At 40.9% G+C, this 16,065-nt stretch overlaps 1 protein-coding gene across 1 annotated transcript; it reads left to right on the plus strand.

Moving 5' to 3' along the window:
* Nucleotides 1–384: 384 nt before the first annotated feature.
* Nucleotides 385–15,664, plus strand: LOC128520168 (NACHT, LRR and PYD domains-containing protein 3-like). The gene is made up of 10 exons (XM_053494267.1): nucleotides 385–487; nucleotides 2,274–2,387; nucleotides 2,670–2,724; nucleotides 2,847–3,051; nucleotides 4,220–5,999; nucleotides 7,130–7,303; nucleotides 10,840–11,013; nucleotides 13,618–13,791; nucleotides 14,037–14,213; nucleotides 15,152–15,664. The coding sequence occupies exons 1-10, from the start codon at nucleotides 423–425 to the stop codon at nucleotides 15,249–15,251; spliced, it is 3,018 nt and encodes a 1,005-aa protein (XP_053350242.1). The 5' UTR covers nucleotides 385–422; the 3' UTR covers nucleotides 15,252–15,664.
* Nucleotides 15,665–16,065: the final 401 nt, after the last annotated feature.

Genomic DNA, 16,065 nt, shown 5'->3' on the forward strand with positions numbered 1-16,065 from the left:
GGTGTAGGTTCTTGAATTAGTTGTTGCTTTAAATAAAAAAAAATTGTTTGTACATGAAATGAGTGGCTAGAAACAATAAACAGACTTATTTAGAATTAGTTGGTGATTTGCAAAAGAACCTGTGAAATGTACACAATACAAATATATATTGTTTGCATGTTCTTAAAATGTTATTAATTGGTTAGACATTTTAAACATTCCATTAATTTGCTAGGCCTTGCCTTTATTTGCATTCATTGCCTCCTTATTAAAACTGAAACTGTTTAAGAGGTTCTGTACTGATTCAAAGTTTGAGATGGAATCCTTATACAACCCATATTATAATAATGTACACTGCCTTGATTTATGGTTCTGATTTCTGGTGTTGTAGAATGATGGAAGGAAGGCGGTTGGGCTTACCGGAACCCAGCTACGTGCTCCGGATGAGTGAGTGGTCAATGAAACCCACGACTACAATTATTGACAAAAACATTTCTACTGATCCAAGGTCAGTCTAATGACATGTTTTAGTTCGCTGCTTACCAACAAAAACATTTGCACTATATTTATATGGATATTTAGCTTAATTCCGTAGAACAAAGATTCCAGCAATATCACACAAACAAGAGTGCTGTCATAAAGTAGGTATGAGGCTGTAGGTAATCACATGTAATTGCAGTATATTCAGTACAGCATGTTGTTTTTATATAACAGTTCTATAAAAACAAAGTGATATGCAGTAATCAACATTACACAATATGGACCTCAGGGTGAAACACAACTTTTAAAATGGATATGCAAAAAAAAAAAAAAAAAAACGTATCATGTATCCGCAGGAGCCCCCTTGTGGCGTGAAAAAATGGGATTACTAAGGGTTCACTAAAGTAACAACAAAAGATAATGAAGAAGCAGCAGTCCCCTGTTGTTCATTTTACAAAATTCATAAAAACAAATTCGAGAAGATAAATTAATGAAGAACAAGTACATCGATTTGCATTTAAAACACAAGAGAAGTATACAGTGGAACCTCGGATTACAAGTAACGCAGTTTACGAGTGTCCTGCAAGACGAGCAAAGATTTTTAATAAATTTTGACTTAAAAACGAGCATTGTCTTGGTTTACGAGCACCGAGTATCATGTATCAAGCATGCGCTTCTTGTTTTGACGCCGAACGTCACATGATCACAACTGAGCCAATGGTTTTTCTCTCTCTTGCACTGCGGAATTGTGGGTATTCATCTCCCCTGCTGAGTCTTAGTGCGCGTCTCTCACTGGTATAATCAACATCCGTGCACACGTGTACTGTTACTATAATACTGTGTGTGTAACATTTTATTTTGTGTTTGTAAGCGTGTTTGTACAGCGTGCGTGTGTGCTCGCGCGTATAAAGCAAGAGTAAGTCTCATTAGAGGGTAAAGATACTTCAGGTTGTCGTGTTTCACTTTACCTTTAAAAAGAATTGCGACAGAGCAGAGTTTATGTGTAAGGCAGAGTGTGTGTGTGTGTGTGTGTGTGTGTGTGTGTGTGTGTGTTTGGGAAGCCGAGAGGAGGAGGGGGTGGTAGGGTGGCTGTAAAGGCGAGAGTGTTTGTGTGTTTGCGCGCATAATTTGACACTTGACTCCACACCAACACACACACACACACACACACACACACACACACACACTCTGCCTTACACAGAAACTCCGCTTCTTTTCAAAAGTAAAGTGCAGGTTAATTTGTTTTTTGTTTTTTTACTTTACAGCAGTGATTCTGTTAGTATGCGCTCATGCAAGTGTGACTAGCGATGTTCCTTGCTAATTTTTTCGATGAAACAGGTTTTCCGTTAATGTGCACAGCGCCTGTGTGCACAAACTGAAACAGTTATCTGTTGGGATTTATTTTGCAAGTGCAGGTTAATTTTTTTTTTTTTACTTTATGTTTTGCATTAATTATTTTTATGTATTTATTTATTTGGGCTGTGAAACGAATAATTTGAGTTTTCATTATTTCTTATGGAAAAATTTTATTTGGTTTACGAGTGTTTTGAAATACGAGCCACTTTTGGAACGAATTATGCTTGTAATCTGAGGTTCCACTGTATTTTGTTTTAATTAAGGTATGATTTTTAAACTTATGATTGATTGAAATGTAAGGCATTGCCCATTATTTATCTGTATTATTTACTTAATTGCTTTTTAGACTAAGACTGCTTTTGTGCTACTTTAAATTTGATATGCTATCATTCACATGCAATATTTTATATTAGCATATAAAATGCCTTAATTGTTGGCTAATAATATCTGTGTTGTAGAATAATTAAGAGAAAGAGATCAGAGTCACCAGAACCCAGCACTACGTCAATGATGAGTAATTGCTCATGGGAACCTGCTCACTTCAGAGGCAGACCCAGTTTTACTGATCTGAGGTACAGTAAGGTGTTTTACAGCAGTATTCCTCCTGATCAAACTCACTCATGACATTATGAAGCTCATCAGGAGCTTTATCAGGTGTTGAAGTAGTAACAAAAAATCACTCATTAAATCATTTGTCTATAACCATGTTAATGTAAGTTTTTAGTACCGAATTTAGTGTATTGTGTAAAAAGAATGATGTTACAAATCTGCCTCGGTGTGTTTAACAGTGTGTGTTGTGCAGCTATGATTGCATACAGTATATGCATTACTTGATGTGTGTTGATTGTTTACAGACCACAAATTAAGAAGACCAATCCCAGCACAAATCAACTGGACTCCATATTTATGGTGTGTACCCAGCTGTTGATGTTCAGCAGTATCATGGATAATTTGACAGATTCTAAACTGCAATTGTTGTAATAGAAAGAAAATACATTTCTTTATACATGTTCCTGTGTGTTTCTAACCAGGAGCTGGAACACAATGTTATCACTCTGATAAAGAATGAGCTGAAGAGGTTTAAGAAGCTCCTGAGTCCAGATTACCCAGCATGCACTGTAAGTGAGGTGGGGGATAAAGAGGACTTAGAAAGCATCAGAGAGGAAGCACTGAAGATAACAGTGCATGTCCTGAAGAACATGAACCTCACAGATCTCGCTAACAAACTTAAGAACAGTAAGAGCTCTGAGTGATGTCTATATTTTACCAACTTAAATTCAGTTCATATTTAAACATCAAATTACATTTATTCAGCTAAATAACTAAATTCCATTAGACCTCTGAAATGTATTCAATTCTGGTGCTTTATTTTGCAGTGTAGTGTATTTACTTCTGAATTTTATACATTAATCAGAAATGCACACTACCACTAGTCAATATTCTGGACAAACCTTGTTCTTTGGTGTTTTTTCTTTATTGTTATTATTTTCAACGTTTTACACTAATACTGAAGATGTCCAAACTATGAAAGACACCTATGGAATTATGGAGTAAACATAAATAATGTTAAACAACCCAGAATATGTTCTATATTTTACAGTAGATTGTCCAAAGTAGCTACATTTAGTTTTGATTAAGCTTGGCGTCAGATTTACAAGGTATTCACTACAAGGTATTCACTTTGAGTTCATAGCTGTGCCTTGTCAAGAGTTAATCTGAGACATTTCTTCCCTTCTTAATGTGCTTTAAACCATCAGGTGAACTGAATGTGTGGGTTGCACTGGTGACACTGTCGGTGCCTTGGTCTGCTTTGCACTTAGTGGGACCATTATTTGTTTTCCAATAAGACAACAACCCCAAACACACCTCTAGGTTATGTAAGAGCTGTCTGTTCAAGAAGGAGCGTGATGGAGTGTTGCATCAGGTGATCCGGCCTCCATAATCCCACTCTTAATCCAGTTGAGATGGTTTGGGATGAGTTGGACTGGAGAGTAAAGGAAAAGCAGCCAATAAGTACTTAACACCTCTTAGAACTCCTTCAGGAAAACCATTCCAAAAACTGATGAGTCTGACTGAGAGAATGCTGAGTGTGCAAAGCTGTCATCAAAGCAAAAAGGTTCTCTAAAGAATATTTAAAGAATCGAAAATAAAACAATAAAACAATACAACCGAAAATAAAACAATCAATCAATAAAGAACATATAAAACATTCTTGGTCACATAATTCCATATTTGTTCTGTCTATTTTAATATCTTCAGGATTAATATAAAATGTTAAAAACAATAAAAATAAAGAAAAACATTGATGTTTTTCTTTTTTTGTTCACAGTGACTGGCACTTTACATAAAATATTAAATGTATGCTGTGCTCACTGATTATGCATTCAACCTTTTTTTATTTAAGAGTCGGTGACGTCTGTGTATCAGCAACAGCTGAAATCCAGCCTGAAAGAGAAGTTTTTAAGAATTAATAAAGGAATCTTACAGCATGGAAGCTCAGCTCTTCTGAATGAGATCTACACAGAGCTCTACATCACACAGAAGTGGAGTGAAGAGGTCTGTAATGAACATGAGGTGAGACAGATTGAGACAGCGTCCAGAAGAGCAGCAATACAGGAGACACCAATCAATTGTAATGATCTCTTTAAAGACAAGTCCATCAGAAGTGTGCTGACTAAAGGGGTCGCTGGTATTGGAAAAACAGTCTCTGTGCAGAAGTTTGTTCTGGACTGGGCTGAAGGAAAAGCAAATCAGGACATCACCTTCATGTTTCCCCTTCCCTTTAGAGAGCTGAATCTGATGACAGAGAAACCTTTCAGTCTGATGGAATTTCTTCATCACTTTTTCCAAGATATTAGAAAACTAGAATTAATAGACTGTGACTCCTACAAAGTCCTGTTCATCTTTGATGGTCTAGATGAGTGTAGGTTTCCTCTAGATTTCCAGAACAATGATAGATTGTGTGATATGACAGAGTCAGTCTCACTGGATGTGCTGCTGACAAACCTCATCAAGGGAAACCTGCTTCCCTCTGCTCTCCTCTGGATCACCTCTCGACCAGGAGCAGCCAAACAGATCCCTCCTGAGTTTATAGACCAGGTAACAGAGATACAAGGGTTCAGTGATCCTCAGAAAGAGGAGTACTTCAGGAAAAGGATCAGTGATCCGAGCCTGGCCAATAAAATCTTCTCACACATGAAGTCTTCAAGAAGCCTCTACATTATGTGCTGCATTCCAGTTTTCTGCTGGATCTCAGCCACTGTTCTAGAGAGAATTTTGGGTGAAGCAGAGAGTCGAATTATCCCCAAGACTCTGACTCAAATGTTCATGCACTTCCTGATCTTTCAGATCAATAACAAGGACCAAAAGCACCATCAGAAATGTGACCCTGATCCTCAGAAGACCAGAGAGAGTATCCTGGCACTGGGAAAACTGGCTTTCCAACAGATGAAGAAAGGAAGCCTGATCTTCTATGAAGAAGACCTGAGAGAGTGTGGCATTGATGTCAGAGAAGTGTCAGTTAACTCAGGAGTGTGTACCCAAATTATCAGAGAGGAGTTTGGGCTTCACCTGGGGAAGGTATACAGCTTTGTACATCTGAGTGTTCAGGAGTTTCTGGCTGCTTTATATGCATTTATCTGCTTTGTTTCTGAAAAGAAAAATGTGCTTGTGGAGCAACACACTGGATTTCTTGATTTATTCAGAAATCGAAACCTGTCTAATTTCCTCAGGAGTGCAGTGAACAAGGCGTTACAGAGTGAGAATGGACACCTGGACCTGTTCCTCCGGTTCCTTCTGGGTCTCTCACTGGAGCCAAATAAGATTCTCTTACGAGGCTTAATGCCAAAGACAGAAAGCGGCTCTTTCAGCAAAGAGGAAACAGTTGAGTACATCAATGAGATGATTAAAGATAACCCATCTCCAGAGAAATATATCAATTTGTTTCATTGTCTCAATGAACTCAATGATCATTCCCTGATGAAACAAGTGCAGACGTACCTGAACAGTGAAGGTTACAGATGTCTGCAAGCAACCAGACTCTCTCCTGCTCAGTGGTCAGCTCTGGTGTTTGCGATACTGACCTCAGAACAGGAACTGAAAGAGTTTTATTTAAAAAAATATGACCCATCTGATGAATGTCTTCTAAAGCTCCTTCCAGTGGTCAAAGCCTCCAGAAAAGCTGAGTAAGTATTTTTATTTATACATTTACTGTATATCCCTACTGAAGGGTTTGCTATTTTCAATTCTGTTCAATTTTATTTGTAAAGCCCTTTCAACAATGGTCATTCTAAAGAAATCTAAAGAAATTATGGAAATGTGTATGAAATGTGCAAAAATATTGTAGCGTTTTTATCGCCGGAAAGGATGGTGGAGAGATGAGTGAGCTTATTTGCTGCCCAATGCAATGGCTGGGAGTACTTTATTTAGCACACACGCAATCTAACAAACAGCATGAACAGCACATTCACTCGAGAACCTATCTCCCAATGAACAGGAGCACATTTCACACGTCACACCCCCACACACACAAACAGGGCCGAAGCCACTAACCCAAACAGCTTTCCCCATCATGGTGAACACACCGACATCCCCGCAAGGCATGCTGGTCGTCAGCCGCCGCCCCGCCCACGCCACACTGCCCCCACCCGAGCTGTGACCGTCCCTGGTCACCATGACGAACTTTGTTTCAGAGGCGTGGAGGCGGTTGGCGCTGGCGGTGGGAACGCCGGCGTCCTTTGGCAGGTGAGGGATGAACTAGAGTAGATGTTCTCACACCCGACCTGGCTTCCCACCGCTAACAGCTCCTTGTCAGGGTAAACACTCTAACTTCCATGACACTTCTTCTCTACCTGTACTCAGTCCTCCGGCACACACCTGACACCATGCTGGAGAGACAGAATCTCCACATTGGCCTTAGAGGCCATGGTGCCCCGCCCACTCTCGGTCACTCTAGACTTTTAACTTTTTTTTTTATTAAATAAATATAAATTAAATAAAATGGGAAAAAAGACACACAGAACAAAGAAGGGCAGGGATAGAGGAAACAGGAAACAGACAGAAATAGTTGCTGAGTGTTGTGATATGTTTTCTGTACATGAGCTCATGCCGTTATAATAAACTGTATCTGAGAAATTGTTGAAAGTGACATTGATATTCCTGTTTGCTAATGTGGCATCCTCTTTTTTGAGTTGGTGTGTGAGAGAAACACATTTACATTTCTGTTACAGTACATGGTAAAGTAGAAGTCAGTGTTTTGCCTGTGCTTGTGTGTGGGTAAGATTTGTTCTGATATTGTTTATTACTTCTTTTCCAGTCTGCATTGTTGTAATCTGACAGAGGAAAGCTGTAGAGCTCTGTCTTCAGTCCTCACCTCAAGCTCCTCAAGTCTGAGAGAACTGGACCTAAGTTACAATAAACTGCATGATTTAGGAGTGAAGCTGCTCTCTGCTGGGCTGGAGAATCCACACTGTACACTGGAGACACTGAGGTACACACAGGGGTCAGAATATCACTTTATAATTAAAATTACCTGCGGAATTGATTGTGTGTTCATTGGACATTCTATCCAATAATCACAACCACATGAAGTTCAAAGTCAGGCAGAGCGGTGCACAGGTTGAAAACTTTAATGGATACATCTATTGCCTGATGCCTGACCAGAATGTAGATAAGCAGACAACACATGACTACCTAAAGTACCCAACCATGGGTGAAACAAGCGAGAGAAGTGAGTCCACTTTTGACTTGGTTCAACATAAGGTAGAATGACCACATAGGAGCTTAAACTAGCCACTGCTAATAAGCAATTCTTTTCAAAGATTTCGTTCTCTAAGTTACCTCCTGTTATGCTGGTGTATGCTGTCCCGTGCCTCGGCCTTGCCGCGAAACGTCGGAGAGTTGCTCGTTGCCTAGCCGTGACGGGTAGCCCTGTCCCCGGCTAGGTTCACGAACCGAGCGCCACTGAGCTGCGGGCGGTCGCTCGGCTCTTCCGCCGTGATGTACCGCCGATATGGGCTCAGCGCGCTCGGCCTCGCGCAGCGGCAGGTCGCTTTGCCGGCTAACGGCGCACGGAGCTGTATCTTGCTCCGGCGCTTGCGCAGCGCCAGCCTCCGCCCCGAGATCCAGCGCCGGGATTTTCTTCTTGCCGCTCCGCGTTGGTTGACGTGGTGTGCTCGCGCTAGCTCCGTCAGGAAAGCGCTTCTTCTGCGCGAGTAGTCGCTCCGCTATTCGGCGGCCCGCTTGGATTTTCAGAAGGTCCTCCGTTGTGCGCTCGAACCCGTTACTCTCCATCCCACTTCTGACACCAATGTAGCGATTTTATCGCCGGAATGGATGGTGGAGAGATGAGTGAGCTTATTTGCTGCCCAATGCAATGGCTGGGAGTACTTTATTTAGCACACACGCAGTCTAACAAACAGCATGAACAGCACATTCACTTGAGAACCTATCTCCCAATGAACCGGCGCACATTTCACACGTCACACCCCCACACACACAAAAAGGGCCGAAGCCACTAACCCAAACACCTCTCCCCATCATGGTGAACACATCGACATCCCCGCAAGGCATGCTGGTCGTCAGCCGCCGCCCCGCCCATGCCACAATATGATTGTCCCTGATGAGCGAGCAGAGGGCCACAGTGGCAAGAAAAATCTCCCTAAGAGGGCAATAGGAAGAATCTTTGAGAGGAACCAGACACAACATGGAACCCATCCTCATTTGGCTAGAAGGTCAATATAGCAGATGATGTCTTTAAGTTAACACAAAGAATGTAAAAATTAAAAAATGATGGCACTGTTTTGTCTGTTTAAAATTAAAAAGATTTAAAAATATATGCTAAATGAAGAACTAAAAACTAATTCTTCTCACTTTGGATAAAATTTTTTAAGTACACAGACCCATGCATATTAGTTTAGTGAGATCGAGTGTAATATGTTATTCTGCTCCCAAACTATCAGGGATAAGTTACGCCTGCCTCCTAGTAAACATTGCACATACATTGTTTTCTCTAAACTTAACTTGCCACAACAAGTTTACCTGTAAAACACTCAAAATCAGATCTTACTACATCACAGAATCTGTGGGCGAGGCCATTGGGGTTGCACAAGTCAGTGCGCTCTTGCTACTCTGCTCATCAGCATTTGCCATCAGAAAAGGCATGTGCTATATAACCTGTGCCAACCAAATATGCAGTTTAAGGAATTTTTTTGTGGGGGATTTAATATAAAAAAAATATTTCAAGCCTTTCTTTGTTTTAATTTTAATAATTACGGCTTAGAGCTCAAGAAAATCAATTTTTTAGCATCTCAAAATTGAAAAGGATTGTATATTTCTGTAATGTCCAACTTCTAAAATGTTCATTTATGCATGTTATACTTGATCAAGGCTACTTTAGTAGTATGAACTACTGCGTCAGTGTATCATAGCATAGTGGCGATTAGCCTGTGATCAGCCTCTCCCCCCAGACATTTAGGACTCAATGACCTTGATTGTTAAATTAAATGCAAAATGTACTTTTATTTGAAAAGAGGATTTTTCAATTTGGACCCATTATTGTGGTTGTGTGTACTGAAATAGACAGATTTTTTCCCAGCATTTAAGGAAGCACAGCCCACTGTCTTGCTGACGGATTATTGAACCAAATGCTTCTACTTTCTCGACTACGGCTCTGTCTCACGACTTGGCTATTATAATGCTGACTGGATTCACAGCACAGATCAAACGCTCCCACTCTCTCAACCACAGCTGTCACCTGATTTGGCTTTGTTACAATGCCAACTAGATACACCGCCAGGACCATCTTCAATAACTCTTCCAGCCACACCTTCTCCAAAGGACTCTCACTTCCGTCACATCTCACCCATCATTCCATGGACCAAGCCCCCTGCCCCTGACAAAATAATCTGGCCAGATATGGATCCAGCTCAACATTTACGGTGTTTGCATCCTCTTCCTGTATGCAGCCATTAACATTAGCTTTAGCATCATTAGCTGAAGCCTCAAAGCGAGCATAGAAGGATTTCAGCTAATTTGCCAGAGAGATGTCCACATTCATCATACTGGATGTTGGTGCTTTATAGCCTGTTAGTGTCCTTAGTCACCGCCCCATTCTCCTAGAGTCACTCTGTTGGAGCTGTGACTCTAGCGCTGCTTTACCACTTTCTGAACATTGTATGACACAGCCTTGCATGAGTCCATGTGACCAGACACAAGACCCGCATTATAGGCAGTGGTGCGAAATCTCAGAGCGTCCTGAATCGTCTGATCTACCCATGGCTTCTGATTGGGAAGCGTTCTGATGGTTGTTTTTTACACTGCTTCCATTTCCAACAACCTATCTTTGTGAGACAGGCTTTTCTGGAGTGACAGCAACAAACACCATAATCCATATCCAGCGCCGGGTGTAATGTGTGTCCCACTTGTGTTGTTGTGTTCTGAACTGACCTTTATGAGTCAACCAGGAGCTAGAGTAGATGTTCTCACACCCGACCTGGCTTCCCACCGCTAACAGCTCCTTGTCAGGGTAAACACTCTAACTTCCATGACACTTCTTCTCTACCTGTACTCAGTCCTCCGGCACACACCTGACACCATGCTGGAGAGACAGAATCTCCACATTGGCCTTAGAGGCCATGGTGCCCCGCCCACTCTCGGTCACTCTAGACTTTTAACTTTTTTTTTTATTAAATAAATATAAATTAAATAAAATGGGAAAAAAGACACACAGAACAAAGAAGGGCAGGGATAGAGGAAACAGGAAACAGACAGAAATAGTTGCTGAGTGTTGTGATATGTTTTCTGTACATGAGCTCATGCCGTTATAATAAACTGTATCTGAGAAATTGTTGAAAGTGACATTGATATTCCTGTTTGCTAATGTGGCATCCTCTTTTTTGAGTTGGTGTGTGAGAGAAACACATTTACATTTCTGTTACAGTACATGGTAAAGTAGAAGTCAGTGTTTTGCCTGTGCTTGTGTGTGGGTAAGATTTGTTCTGATATTGTTTATTACTTCTTTTCCAGTCTGCATTGTTGTAATCTGACAGAGGAAAGCTGTAGAGCTCTGTCTTCAGTCCTCACCTCAAGCTCCTCAAGTCTGAGAGAACTGGACCTGAGTTACAATAAACTGCATGATTTAGGAGTGAAGCTGCTCTCTGCTGGGCTGGAGAATCCACACTGTACACTGGAGACACTGAGGTACACACAGGGGTCAGAATATCACTTTATAATTAAAATTACCTGCGGAATTGATTGTGTGTTCATTGGACATTCTATCCAATAATCACAACCACATGAAGTTCAAAGTCAGGCAGAGCGGTGCACAGGTTGAAAACTTTAATGGATACATCTATTGCCTGATGCCTGACCAGAATGTAGATAAGCAGACAACACATGACTACCCAAAGTACCCAACCATGGGTGGAACAAGCGAGAGAAGTGAGTCCACTTTTGACTTGGTTCAACATAAGGTAGAATGACCACATAGGAGCTTAAACTAGCCACTGCTAATAAGCAATTCTTTTCAAAGATTTCGTTCTCTAAGGTACCTCCTGTTATGCCCTAAACCGGCTGCTCTGATGGTGTCAAGGACTAATTCTGGGAGCAATTGGAAGATCTGATCAGTCAGTCCTAATGGACATGTGATGATTGGAGGCAATGTGAACTTCACTGTGGATCTGGTAGAAATGGTTTTGGCAGCATCATGGTGGCCACAGTTAATGATATCCTTTATTGTCCCACATGGGCAATTTGCCTTGGGCAATAGTGCATTGGACTGCACTGGCAATGTACAATGATAAATCAAACTAGAATTCAGTTCAGAAAAAAATCAACACCAAAACACAGTAACACTGCAGTACAGATGGACATTGTTTCTCCCTGATCACTTAAATTGCTATATCCTTAAAGCCATCAATCCTAGATTTCTGCTGGACTGGTAGGCTGTACCATGCAGCCATATAGGATATAATGATGCTTCTTGCAATAGCATTACTTTAGCATTCTGAGCTATGCAAAAAGCGAAGTTTTTGACCCAGTTCACACAGATTATCCACATGATAAGGAAGGTCGGGTGCTGCATCAAACCATCAAATCACTTGATCAGCTGACCAAGAGAAGCAGCCATGGATCTGGCTTAAGTGTGTAATGACCCATGTTGTGCATCAGTGTAAACCATGGGTGAGCAGAAGGGTTTAGGAGTGGTTGGCCATGGCAAACAAACTAAGGGCTGACCACCCTGTAGCTGGCTACCTCATGGAGAGTGCATAGTCTTGAAAGGCCAAAAGACCCAATGATAGAAGGGCCCACTAGTGATGTGTCCCGTGCCCAATCATTCTGAAGTTTTCCAACCTAAGCCAGGCAAAGACACACCACTAAGGATCTTAAATGGCCACAGCCTAAGCCACAAAACAGTCACCACTTCATCACCCTTACTTAGGAACCAAAAATAGTACTGATTAAATTTTAACAGCCTGCCTCCTCATGCCATTTATGTAGCTCCACATTTAGACAACATTATAATATAGTAATTATGGGCAGGAGTACATGCAACACCTTAGGGCTGTTATGTGATCGCTGAGGTGGGCATCATGTGGCTATCATGTGGCTATCAAGTGGGTGGTCCTCACTTTTTACTTCTACCTGCTAGGGCACATTTTCACCCTGTGTTCTGATAATGCCCCACTCCAGTGGCTCCACTACATGAAGGATGCCAAAGTGCAGCTCACTTATTGGCATCTTGGCTTCAGCCTTTTAATATTGGGGTGGTCCACAGACTGGGTGCACCAATGGCTATGGTGGATTTCGTTTCCAACCAAGGGGTGTCAGCTGAAAGCTAGATGGCTCCCTGACGAATTGGGAAGCAGGGATGTGTGGCACTGGACAGTGCTGCCTGCAGGCAGAGAAAGGCAGCTGCAGCATTTAGGTAACACATACTGTAATACTCTCCATCTGTGGTTTATTATGCAAATGCATGTGTCTTCTCTGTGCAGAAGAGAGCACCATGTTCAAATGATCCACTGACCCGAGATGAGAGCAAGCATGCATGTTGTGCTGAAAATCTCTTTTATTCACAGCATGAGCTAAAATAAATAGAACCAGACTTACGAAGGGCATTTTTATTCCTTCACTCCTTCACTCTTTAAACATTCCAAGACCTGTCTCACAGTGATGTTGTAAGCATCAACCACACTTCTTTTTGCATGATCCAAAGGGATGTCCTCTAGTGAATCAGGAGACATCCTGTAGGACAGATCTTAAGTTGCATTAGTTACAACTTCAGCTGTCTGCAGGTGGTCATTAGCAGCTCTAAGTTCTTTTATGGATATGTAAGGTTTAGAATCTGGGGCACACACACTGCTACTTCACAATAGTAAATGCATTTGATACAAATAAAACTATTGGTATGCAATATTCAGATATTCAAGATCAGCAGAACAGTGGGAAGCAACAGGCATGGAGACCCTGTACCACATTTTATTTTCACAAATGCACAAACCCAAAGCTCTGTTTTTCCCTGTGGTTTCTGCTTTTCTTTCAAGTCTAAAAAAAGGGTCCAGATCTGTGTCTTCGGGATGTTTTTTGGGATGTTTGCTAGATGCAGCTGTGAGTTTCTACTGTAGCATGTGTGTTTTACCTTATGTTTCCTTTATAAATAAAAGAAAAACACCTTTCCAAGTTAAAAAGCATTTTGTAAGAAGTATTTTTATGCAATCTCCTTGATAATCATAATAAATAAATATTCTAAACTAACCTCATCTATCATCATTCAGACATTAACACATTGTATTAATTATCTTCCAGGCTGTGTGAGTGTGAACTGACAGAGGAGAGCTGTAGAGTTCTGTCCTCGGTCCTTAGCTCAAACTCCTCCAGACTCAGAGAACTGGACCTGAGTAATAATTATCTTCAGTACTTAGGATTGAAGCTGCTCTCTGCTGCACTGGAGAATATACACTGTAAACTGGAGATACTAAGGTAGGCACACACAAACACGCACACACACACAGGTCAAGTCTCCTCTGTTCATTTTTGTATATTGTATTGTTTCTTGTGTTTATTTGTCTTTGCAAAGTGACCTTCAGTTTCCATGTGTCCTGCCTTTATGAAGCCATTTTGCTCCTGCATTGGCAACAGTTCCTGATCTTATTCTCTCACTTCAGTTATGATTTTAAACAACTTTGACCATCAGGTATTCACATATTTCATCACGTCTCTTCCAGGCTGCGCGAGTGTAATTTGACAGAGAAGAGCTGTGACGTTTTGTGCTCAGTTCTCAGCTCAAATTCCTCCAGTCTGAAAGAACTGGACCTGAGTAAGAATTATAACCTTCAGGATTCAGGATTAGGGCTGCTCTGTACTGGACTGGCGAATCAACAATGTAAACTGGAGATACTGAGGTACACACACACACACACACACACAGTCTCAAGTTAGGGGCTGCATACTTCAAAGGACATGGTCTACACACTATGAAGTATAAAGAATCTTGGACTAGGTTGGGCTGTGATTCCCCATTGCGTCCTTCGTTGTCACCGAAAGATGCCTTAAAATACATCGCTTGAAGGATGCTACCACACCTAAGGAAAACAAAAACTACTGGAATTTTACTGGATCAAGAACAGTCCAAAAATTTTTTTTTAATTTAAAGGGATATGTCTAAACCTTCAGCTAAATAATTAAAACATTTCCATTTGCAAAAATAGAGCCCTGTTCAATAGTGAAAGTAACAGCATTTCCTTATGCAAAATTTGATAAGAACTCACAGGATTGGGACTAAACACGTGTGTCCATAATAAAACTCGTTATTGAGACTCATCAGAATAAAGTCTTCAGTTTGTTAGGGATCATAAAGACTGGACTTTGGAGTGATGGAGAAAGGTCATGTGACCTGATGAGTCCAGACTGAGCCTATTCCAGAGTGATGGGCGTGTCAGGGTGAGAAGGGAAGGACATGAAGCGATGCTCCCATCATGCATAGTGTCCACTGTACAAGCCTCTGGAGACAGTGTTATGATCTGGGGTTGATCAGTTACTCAGGTCTAGACTCAGTAATGTTATGGGGCAATAAAATGAAGTCAGCTGACCACCTGAATGTACTGAATCACCAGAGGATCACATCTATGGAGGGTTTCTCCTTCCCTGATGACATACATATTTCAGGACTCAGAGTGTGAAAGCATGAGGAATCATTCACACATTAATCATTAAATAAACAAATTAATAAATAATAAAATTATTGTTGGGTATGGGGGGGGGGGGGGTTCAGGGTGCCTAGATTGTGTATTTTTTTCAGTAAAGCTGAAGTTGTAACTGTAAAGTGCTTTTCTCTGTGTAGGTTGTCTTCGTGCGGTATCACATATGAAGGTTCTGTTGTTCTGGCTTCAATTCAGAGATCCAATCCCTCATCACGCCTGAGAAAGCTGGAGCTGGAGTGAAGTAATGAAGCTGCATTCAGCTGTATTAAAGGATTTATGCTATACACCAGAGAAACCACAGTGAAATTACAGACTCCACACACACACACTTCACAAATCCCTAAATCTTTTATGTGGCCCTCTTACGTGTTTTGTTGGATTAAATAAATTAATTGTATATTCATTAATAATTGTATGTGTGAGAGAAGAGGATGCAGAGGATAGGGTTAGATGCAGGCAGATGGTTCGCTGTGGCGACCCCTAAAGGAACAAATAGCCGAATGAAAAAGAAGAATAACTGAATACATACAGTGACTTGCAAAAGTATTCATACCCCTGAACTTCCACATCTTGTCATCATGTTACAACCACAAACATAACTGTATTTTATTGGGATTTTATGTGATAGAAGAACAGAAAGGGACACATAATTGTGAAGTGGGAGGAAAATAAATGTTTTTCAGAATACTTTACAAATAAATATCTGTGTGATGAGCATTTGTAGTCATGCCCTGAGTCAATACTTCCTCGCTTTTGCTACAATTACAGCTGCAATTCTTTTTTTTTTTCCCTGCAAGTTGAAATCTGTGTAATTTTCATAAAACCTGCTTCTCAAAATTAGGCTAGAGTACCACTGAAGCATCCTTTTGTATAGGTAATCTTTTGGCTAAGCACAAAAAGACTTACACATGGTGTTTGTTTTCAAGGTTGCATTGCCGATTACCACAGAGACTGTTTTCAGTGACTTTAAAAGCAAAGATGATGTCAAAACCGCGCTTGCTATACTGCTACAGTAACAAATAATGTTATATAAACAGTATATATATATATATAA

The sequence above is a fragment of the Clarias gariepinus genome, chromosome 4 (assembly GCF_024256425.1).
Source record: "Clarias gariepinus isolate MV-2021 ecotype Netherlands chromosome 4, CGAR_prim_01v2, whole genome shotgun sequence".
NCBI lineage: Eukaryota > Metazoa > Chordata > Actinopteri > Siluriformes > Clariidae > Clarias > Clarias gariepinus.